We start from the raw sequence: 11,048 nt of genomic DNA, 5'->3' as shown, positions 1-11,048 counted from the left end.
TTGGATGCCAGTGTTTCCCGCACCTAAGACCCTTTCAGAATCACAAGTTGTGCTTTCGATCTCAGCCTTGTACATACCTTGGGCTTAGTCCTCAGCACAAGGGCTATCAATGTCTGGCAGGAAATGGCAGAGTTTATATCTCTAGACATGTTGTTTTTAATGAAAAAGCTTTTCCTTTTGCAGATAAATCTACAGCTTGCTCCCCACATGCAAAAGTTGATCGTTCACGTGATATTCCAGTTGTTGCAGATGTGAGGAAGTGGATTAGTGATGTTACACCAACCGTTATTCAAGACAATGCGCAGAATGTGGTGGGACAAGAAGATGTGTCTAGTACTCATAGACATGCTGTTATCGAGGCCACTCCACATTCCACTTCGACCGACTACCGAGATAATGCACATGATATTGCGCATGGGACCAATGTGCACGTTAATCGTGGAGTCACACCGGTTGGAATAATTTCTGCTCACGATACTACACATGGGGACAGTGCACGTGATGACAACCATGGATCAATTCCATTTGGAATATTACACGCTCATGATGCACATAATAATGCACATGGGTCCAATGGTCATTATAATAATCAAGGTGCCCTGCCGCTTGGAACAATTCACGCCCACAACGATATGCATGAGGATGGGACCACGGGTGATGACGCGCATGGTGGTGTGTATAACCCAAGGAATGAAATTGTTGAAGCTTCACATGATAATGCTTTGGATGGCTCCATGCGTGAAAATGATGTAGTTGGGGCCATAGGTGCACATAATCCAAGCAATGAAATTGTTGAAAGTGCGCATGATAGTGCGCCTGAAAGTGGAGCCCGTGATAGTGCCATTGGGACTCATAGTCAAAGCAATGAGGTTATTGAAGCCATGCATTATAATAATATATTGGGAGTCACACCGCTTGGACTTGGAGCAGTCACACCGTTTGAATTGGAAGCAATGTCCACTTCACAAGGCGACAATGATGTTGGGGTCGCACCGCTCGGCGTGATGGACACTACTGGGGCCGCACATGATGACTCCACATTGCATCCGTTGGAGAACAATGACAATTATAATATTGTTGGGGCCACAAATTCTGGTGCAAACAATTTTAATAATGGGAGTACTAGTCAGGTTGTTGAAGAATTGGAATTACTCAATAATGCACCGACTGCATCTACTACTCTATCAACTAGAGGAAATCATCACCCAATGAAGACACGCAGCAAATGTGGAGTCTTTAAGCCTAAAGCGTACTCCACTCATTTCAACAATGATACTCCTTCCACAATTCAAGAGGCGCTGCAATCACCTAATTGGAAGGAGGCAGTTCAAGATGAGGTAGATGCGCTTCAAAGGAACGGCACGTGGAGATTGGTGAAATTACCAGAAGGGCGTACTCCGATTGGGTGTAAGTGGCTGTTTAAACTGAAACGAAATCCAGATGGCTCCATACATCGCTATAAGGCGCGACTGGTTGCAAAAGGTTACTCGCAAGTTCCAGGGTATGATTTCCTTGATACGTTCAGCCCAGTTGTTAAGTTTTCTTCGCTTAATGTTGTGTTGACACTAGCGGTTTCAAATGACTGGGAGTTGAGGCACGTTGACATTAATAATGCGTTCCTTAATGGAGACCTCTCTGAAGATGTGTTCATGCAACAACCGCCAGGGTTTGTGCAACTTGCTGAAGATGGATCTGTCCTCGTCTGCAAGCTTCAGAAGGCGTTATATGGATTGCGTCAGGCACCTAGGAACTGGCATGCCAAGCTCCGAGATAGCCTTGTGCAGATTGGATTTACAGCATCTCGAGCTGATTCGTCTCTTTTTGTAGGTAAACGAGGCGCTGGTGACATATATGTATTGGTCTATGTTGATGACATAGTCATCACTGGACACTCATCTTGTGATATTCAAGAAGTGGTGAGGCTGTTTAGTGAAAAATTTTCTCTCAAAGACCTTGGTGCACTTCGTTTTTTCTTGGGGATTGAAGTGCATCGCTCTCGTGGCTCTCTATTTTTAAATCAGAAAAATTTTTTGTTGGAACTACTTGAGAAAACTGGTATGGCAGGTGCAGCTGCATGTTCCACACCGATGATACTAGCATCAAAATTGTCAAAAGATGCTGGGGAGCTGCTGTCAAATGAAAGTGAGTATCGCAGCATAGTTGGCTCCTTGCTCTATTTGTGCCATACACGTCCTGATTTAGCCTACAGTGTTGGCAAGGTGGCACAATTCATGCATGCACCACGTGAACCACATTGGCTTGCAGTCAAGCGTATACTTCGATACTTGGTTGGAACTATGAATTATGGGTTAATGTTCCAAGCAAGTGAGGCAGAATTGTCTGTGTCAGCTTTTGAAGATGCAGATTGGGGCGCAAACATTAATGATCGACGGTCAATTTCCGGTTATGGTGTGTTCGTTGGGAAATGCCTTGTTGCGTGGAGCTCAAAGAAATAGAAAACGGTGTCCCGTTCTACTATGGAGGAAGAATACAAGTGTCTTGCTGATGCTGTTGCTGAAGTTACATGGACAAGTTCTTTGCTGGCAGACCTAGGGATTCAACAACGGAGGGAGCCGGTGATTTGGTGTGACAACACCGGAGCAGTGGCTATGAGTGCTAATCCTGTGTACCATGCACAGTCAAAGCATATAGACCTGGACATTCACTTTGTCCGAGAGAAAGTGGCTGCAGGTCTTCTAAAAATCAACTACATACCAGCTGCACATCACACAGCAGATGGTTTTACTAAGCCCCTCTCAAAATCTGCGTTTGAAGAGTTTCGTCGCAGTATATGTGTAATGCCAGGAGTGTAGTAGATTTGCTCGAAAAAAATGAGAAGAGTAGGGAGAATGTTAGGCTATAGCAAGACTTACTATGCTCTTGCTAGCATTATAGTATAACCATCAGACAGTTATCATTGGGCGCCAAAGTTAGTTAGTCTGTTATAATTGGTTAAGCTTGATAGCCCTGCATTGTTCACTATAAAAGTGATGTATCAGAAAATGTACAAACCACGTATTCAATATATCCCTTTCATATACAGTCTCATATTCAGTTTCTTAATAAAGGGAAGAGCCATCATTACGAAAGAGCAAAAAGCAAGAAATGCTAGTCGGTAGGTATGGGCAACTTTGATGGCTAAATCAAAGTGTTATTGGTCACAACACACACCCTATCTCTCCTGCTGTCCCCTGATTCTTTGACTTTTGTTCTTTTATATATATATATATATGATGAGAAAAAGATTAAAACAAATAAAAGACAAACAATACAAGATTTTAATGTAGGCACAATTCTAAAATTAGCCTATAAAGTTTATCAGAATGATTACTTTTGGTCTATATTATTTTTTTAGATTATTTTGACTCACAATGTCTTATTTTAAGGTAAAAAGACTTCTAACGTTTGATAAAATTATCACTTTTACTTTTATTCTTTTATTTTAGAGCATTTTAACCTTCAACGTTTCATTTTAGGATACAAAAAACATATATTTTGAAACATTAATTGTTTGTTAGTTAAGGATTTCCATTAATAGAATGATCTTTTTGTCTCAAAATAAAACTCAACACGAATTTAAGAAAGTTTATGTGTTGTTTAGTGATACATCATTAAACGACCTTAAATGTGTTCACATGTAAGAAGAGAAAGTGGTCATCCCCTTCGCCACCGCTCCCCCTTCTCTTCCTCGAAAATATAATTTGAAACTCTTAAATTAACTAATCTTACAAAGTTACTTCAATCTTACATTTTATCTCATAAAAAAACTTCAAAAAATCAATAATGAAACATTCATCAATCTTCAATTTTGCTGCCATTACCTTCAGTCTTCATCAACAATTGCTGAAAGTTAGAGAGATAATCGGAAAATTGTTGGAAAATGGAAACTGAAACTTCAAAGAGAAAGAATAAATGGTAAAATATACAGTTAGTCCACTAGTTTAGAATAAAGGGTTAATTTTTATAATTTAGGCCAAATTAATATGATGTAAAATTTGAGACCTAAATTTATTATCATATAATTTTTTATTAATTATCACGTTATTTTTTATTAATTTTTTAACAAAAATATATATTAAACTATTACTTTTTAAAAATTAAACGATCATTTTATAATTTCTATAATAAGGAATCATAACAAAAATTATCTTGCAATCGAAAGGCTACTACCAACGACCAGTTGGTCTAGTGAGATGAGGTAATGAATTCCTTAAGTAATGTTAAAATTTTGAATCCTGACATTTGTTGGACGGGTCACCTCCATAATGGATCTTTGTAAAATCTGATATAATTAGTCGATCAATAGTTCGGAGATTAGTGATTAATTTTAAAAAGAAAACTATTAACATATTTTATTCAATAAAAATAAGTAACTAATATAAATGGATTTTATTGATTAGTAGTAATAATATCAAAATCATTTTGATTTACACAATTATTTTAATTTTGTTATTAATTTTGCATATTTTCAAATAAAGTATACTCAAAAAATATATTTTGACACTCCGACATATTATTACTTTTTAATAAAAAATTAACATTTTTTTATAATAAATAATATTATTTTAAATTTAAATTACTTAATAATAACTTATACTAATAAATATATTATAAACAATTAAAATACAATTATAGTCTATCGAATAAAACATGTATAAAAATTAAAATTTATTATAATTTGACCCTCATGTAATCATCAAATCATTGGTGACTCAATTGATCACATCTTTCAAAAAGATTCAAAAAATTGAAACCAGACACCCCCTTTCTCATCATTCAAAATTTGAACCATCAATGTGAAAGTTTGTATAAATGATAGTAAAAAAAAAAGTCAAAATCTATCAATCAATAACATGAAAAAGATGAGCAACTTTTTAGAAATAAGACCCTTTAATGCAATCATATTTCCCCATACTTCGTGATAATCTTAAACAGTTTTCCGATTTACTTGCTTATTTTCTCTGGGATTTGAATGTCTCCAAAATATTCTAACCCCTTAGCGGGAAACTCTGAATTTTTTGAATTAATTTCTGATATCTGATATATTAATCGATTAATTAAGATTAAATTTTAATTTATCAATTTAGTTTTTTTATTAATTTGGAGTAAGTAGAAGACAATATTTGTTCAAGGTAACTCTCAACCATTTGACGCCAAACGCTTACATCCCCATACATTTATAGTACTCGAACATAAGACCTTAACCAATAACAATAATTTCTTTACCATCTAAATCGTGTTTTTGCATCAATTTAATATTTTATATTAACATATTTGAATTATAAATGATTACTATAAATTATAACTAAAAAATAATAAAATAGTTACATGAATCAAACGAGTAGTTAGAGAGATAATTGTTATACCTAGAGTCTAGAGGTCTTAAGTTAAAACACGACATTTGCATAAATATTTAAGTGTTTATTATCAAATAATTGAGAATTTTTCAAATAGATAATGTCTTATAAAAGATATCAAATAATATAATATATAAACGAAGCACAAACTCAAAGAGGAGGGTAGTTCTGTTATACGACATTCTTAATATACGGTCAATGAAATACCCTACCGAAAATTTTAATATTTTTTTAACATTTCCGGTAAAGTGATACCTAAAATATTATTTTTTACCGGAAATTTTAATTTCACTAGCTAATTTCTAGTAGAACTCAATATTAACATTTTTTATAGAAAAATAATATTTTAAGTAACATTTTACTATAAATATTAAATATTTTTGGTAGCGTCCAATATTAATATTTATGGTAAAAATAATATTTTAAATAATATTTACCGAAAATATTAAAAAAATATTAATATTTTTTATAACATGTTATTTAGCCGTATAAATCGATCTGCAAAGAGGAAGGAGAGATTTGTTGCGACTTTAAAACTGATGTTTCGGCGGGTAACGATTCCCCAAATCTCGCCGCTAGTCACTCCAGGCCATTATATAAATTGATTTTTAAAGAAAAATGAAAATAATTTCAAAATACTCTCTCTCTAATATTTTATTTTTTAAAATTCAATAGGGTTTCTTTACAATGAATTGTTAGGACAAATATAATAGGGTTTAATTTGTCTTCCTTTATTTTCTCACATAACTAAGTTCACATAACTATGTTCACAGAAACTAAAACCAAAAGGATTTCACAAAGACAGAACACAGATTTTCATGGGTTTGTTGTTCCATTTACATTCATATTCTCATCCTTACAGTACCCATCCATTTCAAACCCCAAATTATATATATTTCTGTCTTTTTTCCTTTTAGATGTAATGTAAAAATTTGCCTTCGATATTTATCAAAATATTATTTTAATTATTATTTTTAAGGTGATTTGACTCTAAATATTTTATTTTAAGATAAAAAGGCTCACATTGACCTTTATTATTATTTTTTTGAGTATTTTGACTTTCAAAGTTTCATTTTAGGATAAAAAATCATAATTTTGAAGTATTATTAATTTGTTAAGTGATAGTTCCATCCATAAAAGGATATTTTTGTCTCAAAATAAAACATTAAGGGTCAAAATACTCAAAAAAATAAGGACCAAAGCGATTTTTTTTTGCCCTATCGATTCCAAGGTTTCACCTTCATTAATCTGGACCGACCCTCGTAGCACATCTAACTTTGATGGATGAGTCTCACAGCAATGATTTTTTGCGTACACAAGGATTCGAACTCAAGACCTTGCTTAAGCGATATCAAACAACTATCTGATTATGCGTCATATGTATTTTTTTATATTATGCCTTTTTATGTATCTCAAAAATTCCTATTTTTCGATATTTTATACCCTTATTTTTTGTTTTTAATTAAAAATAAAACGGAAAAAAGTAATAGAAGACACAATGCTAATTAGTACCATATACTACTTGTTATATTGATATTAATAAAAGATTATGATTAATTCGTTGATTCTTTTATTTCAGAAAAACATTGTATTAAACATGATTTTCATTTAAATAAGAGAATATAGATAAGGAATGCCATAATAATCTGAGTATGATGAAAACAATAATACGATGGGAAAATTAATATGAAATCGAGAGAGTATTATTTACATAGCCATATAATCAAATTAAAAGTAGAGGGTTAAACCTAAAAGATCAGAAAGGAAGACAAAATAGGGTTGAATTTTTAAAATATTTCATCGTTAATATGGGAATCAACAAGAAAGATTCCATCTCTTTCGTGCATCATTGTGAAAAATATTCACCATCATTTCCTTGAATTCTTTGTTCAGATTTTCTCAGTTTTGAAAACTTTTTTTTTCTTTGATGAAATTATTTAGATACTCCTAATCTGATGAACATATCCATGATTCCACCATACCTTCACTTCTGGAACCCACATGTTCCGGCCCTTTATCCCCATGAAAATCCGACGGAGACGACGACAAGTTGCTCACTTTCCCATTCATGGAACGTAGGAGATTCTGATCATGTTCTTGTGAAGATACCATGTTTTGAAGGTCGGCGAGGCTGGCATCGGCATGGCCTTGGCTCGATCCAAACTCTTCTAAAGCACCCATTTTGAGAGAGAATTCCAATGACTCGCGTGACTTTGTTCCGAGAATGTTTGAACCGGAAAGTGAGTATTTTTGAGGGGTTTGAAGGAGAGGTTGAAAGTTAAGAATCGGGTTTTGCATGTTGATGTTGAGTAGATTCTGAGTCTTCTTTAAATGGCCTAACTCGAACGGTAGTTGGTAGTTAATGGAAGTTGAACTAGAACTAGTGTTTCTGTTGTTGTTGTTGTTGTTAGTTCTTGGATTAGAAACTATAGCGTCAGCCATTGATGAGCTAAGAAGAGGTGGAGGACTGATTTTTTCAGAAAATGGTCGTAAAAGATAATGAGGAGCTGGTGAAGGATCGAAATGGGTTGATCTAAAAGTGGAAGAAGGTGGATCAAATAGATCGAGCCTGGCTCTCGGGAAAGGTGAGAAGGTGAAGGGTGGCTCGGGGATCCCGGTGAATTCTTGAACCATGGCCCGGAAATTGCTGGTATCTGTGATCATAACAGTTGTTGCTGCACGCCTAGAAACTCTGGTTCTCTTCTTCGGATTACGCACCGTCTTGCTCTTGTTGTTTGGTTGGCTATTTGTGGCGGAAACCGAGCATTGGTTCGAACTTTCTGGTCCTTGAGGGACCTGCAACAATGGAGAAGTGGCTCTACTCTGTGCTTGTTGGTTGGCAAACAGTTGTTGAGTCATTAGTGCCGCCGATGACGCAGTCATGTACCTACTAAGGTCAGTGCAATTGGGCTCAGATCTTAGATCTTTTGACCAAATCGCATCGAGATTAAGGACCGACCTCGGATTCCCCGTTGTTGCTGAAAGTTGCAGTGATCTTGATAAAGGATGATAATCTAAGTATGATGAAGGGTCGAACATAGTCGATGAAGAGTGGCTCTGCGGTTGCTGTAGCACCGGCGGCGGCGTCTGGTTACCCAAAGGATCATGACCGATATGGCTCAATGGGCTATGGTTCAAAAAAGCTGAGATTGACTCCACGCGTGAATCATACTCTTCGCTGCCACCACTTGATGATTGCAAACTACCACTATTACCGGAATCCATGGGAAGAAGAAAAAGAGAAGACGTAAAAGAAAAGAAGAAAGAATGTTTCGGTCAAGAGATTTTTTTAGCTTACTTCACCATACTCAGAGTCATTTAAGAAGGAAAAAACAAAGCACAGAACACGTAGCTAAAGCATGAGGTAATAGTAATACGATCGAAAGAGAGAAAAAAAAAGAGTAAGATCTTCTGGAAGAAACGCTATCTCAGAAATCATCGGAAAATACCCATAAATATGCTGTCTTTAGAGCTCTAAACTGCAAAACCAAGACACTGGTTTGCTTGCTTGCTTTATCTTTGAGCAAAAAGAGCATAAAAGCTCAGGGATTATCAATGGCTGAAGAAGAGATGAAAAATCAAAGTTCAATCTCCCCCCCCCCTAAAGAGATGTTTGGTTTTGGATGAAAGCAACTAGTCAAAGTATATCTGAGTTGTGGTTTTGAATTTTATTTTTATATTTAAAAGATAAAAATAACGTTTTTCTGATTTTTTTATTAATTTAGATGATTATAAAATAGCATCGATTCGAAAGATTATTTAATAATAAATATATGTAAATATCATACTCAAACTAAAAACCTTTAAAGAAAAACAATATCCCGATTGTTTGATTCATATTGTGTAATTTAAATATGTTATGAGAAAATAAAATAATTTTATCAATATTATTTTCTCAATTTAATAAATATATTAAAGTAATAATCAAAGTTAAATTAATTTAATTCAAATAAACAAATTATTTATTCTAAGAGGAAGAAAAACTTCATATTCAATCAAATATTTTATATTTTAATATATATATATATATTAAAACAATTCCCTTTTGTTTGGGGAATAATGTGGTAGCCATTGAAGCAAACAAATTGAAGAAAAATGGTAGTCGAAGTAGAATGGTATAAGAGGGGAAAAATATTTAATAAAAGATAAGGGTAAAGTATACAAATGATCCCCAACTAAAAAAAGATATTATTTTATTAAATTCCCGACTATTAAAAGTTACAAAATAGACTCTTGATTATAGGGTGTTGCTTTGTTAAGTTCATCGACTACTAAAAGTTACAAAATGATCATCCGACTATTTATTGTGTTTTAAACTCGTCATTTTCTATTAAAAAAATGGTTCGATGCAAAAATAAGTGCTCAAACTATATCCTAAGTTAACTTTAGGTACCTAAAGTATTTTTCGTTAAAAATATGTGTATAAGGTTTTTTCTATTACACTTTTAGGTGCCTAATGTTTTCTTCATTACACTTTTAGGTGCCTACGTAGTAACAGTCCTTAAAAAAGTCGTTAAGTGACTCATGTCATGTTTATATTTTGGCTTAATGCAGAAATATGTGCTCAAACTATATCTTAAGTTAACTTTAGGTGCTTAAAGAATTTTTCACTAAGAATATGTGCCAAATGTTTTCAACATTACACTTTTAGGTGCCTACGCAGTAATAGTCATTAAAAAAAGTCGTTAAGTGACCCATGTCATGTTTATATTTTGGTTTAATAAAAAAATAAGTTCCCAAACTATATCTCAAGTTAACTTTAGGTGCATAAAGAATTTTTCGCTAAGAATATGTGTCTAATGTTTTCGACGTTATATTTTTTGGTGCCTAAGCTGTAACGACCATTATTTGACATTTGTCGCGTTTATATATTTTTTAAGAATATAAAATTATATATTCTTAAAAAGTTAAAATATTATTTAAAAAATATTTGTTTAAGGGAAAAAATTATTTCTTCCCGCCAACGCAAAAATTCTCCCCCTTCCCTAGTTGCATTCAAATCACCCCTCTATCGTCCTCATAAATCTCTAAAGTTAATTTAAGGTGATAATAATAAATTTGAGATTAGGGTTTGAGATTTGAGTATTATGTATAGGGATTTAAGTTTGATTTATGGATTTAAGGGGATTGAGACGACAACAAGAGGGATGGTTAGCAATGGAGGTCCGACAACATGTGAGTGGTTGTTCGACGATGACAAAAGCTACCGATGATGACCGACGACAACTAGTAATGGGGATAAAATTAGAGATTTTAGGGTTGCAAGTTTCTTTTGTAATTTTAGAGAATTATGGTTTAAAAATAATAATATTATTAAGTTTTTTAAAAAATAAAAATTCAAAAAATATAAAATGACACGTTTCACTGAATGGTTTTTTAACGACCATTACTGCAAATGCACTTAAAAATATAACATTGAAAATGTTATGCACCTATTTTAACGAAAAATTCTTTAGGCACCTAAAGTTAACTTAGAGTATAGTTTGTGCATTTTGTTGAAAACATTTTGATGTTTCGATGTAACAAATTAAATACGAAAGTCTTAATATACGGTCAATGAAATATCCTACTGAAAATTTTAATATTTTTCTAACATTTCCGGTAAAGTGATACTTAAAACATTATTTTTTTACCGGAAATTTTAATTTCACTAACTAATTTCCAGTAGAACTCAATATTAACATTTTTTAT

The 11,048-nt window shown here is 33.5% G+C and overlaps 1 protein-coding gene across 1 annotated transcript; it reads right to left on the bottom strand.

Moving 5' to 3' along the window:
• Nucleotides 1-7,166: 7,166 nt before the first annotated feature.
• Nucleotides 7,167-8,862, bottom strand: LOC120159698 (rhoGEF domain-containing protein gxcI-like). Its single transcript, XM_039170265.1, has one exon. It carries the CDS (start codon nt 8,580-8,582, stop codon nt 7,305-7,307), a length of 1,278 nt encoding a protein of 425 aa, XP_039026196.1. The 5' UTR covers nt 8,583-8,862; the 3' UTR covers nt 7,167-7,304.
• Between the last annotated feature and the right edge of the window lie 2,186 nt (nt 8,863-11,048).

This window comes from Hibiscus syriacus, unplaced genomic scaffold (assembly GCF_006381635.1).
Source record: "Hibiscus syriacus cultivar Baekdansim isolate YM2019G1 unplaced genomic scaffold, ASM638163v2 tig00111372_pilon, whole genome shotgun sequence".
NCBI classification, from domain to species: domain Eukaryota; kingdom Viridiplantae; phylum Streptophyta; class Magnoliopsida; order Malvales; family Malvaceae; genus Hibiscus; species Hibiscus syriacus.
Note: the sequence above shows the minus strand (reverse complement) of the source record. Positions and strands in the feature narration are given on the sequence as shown.

What these genes read in the sequence shown, in the direction of transcription:
- LOC120159698 (XM_039170265.1), bottom strand. Translation starts at nt 8,582, where the DNA reads ATGGATTCCGGTAATAGTGGTAGTTTGCAATCATCAAGTGGTGGCAGC.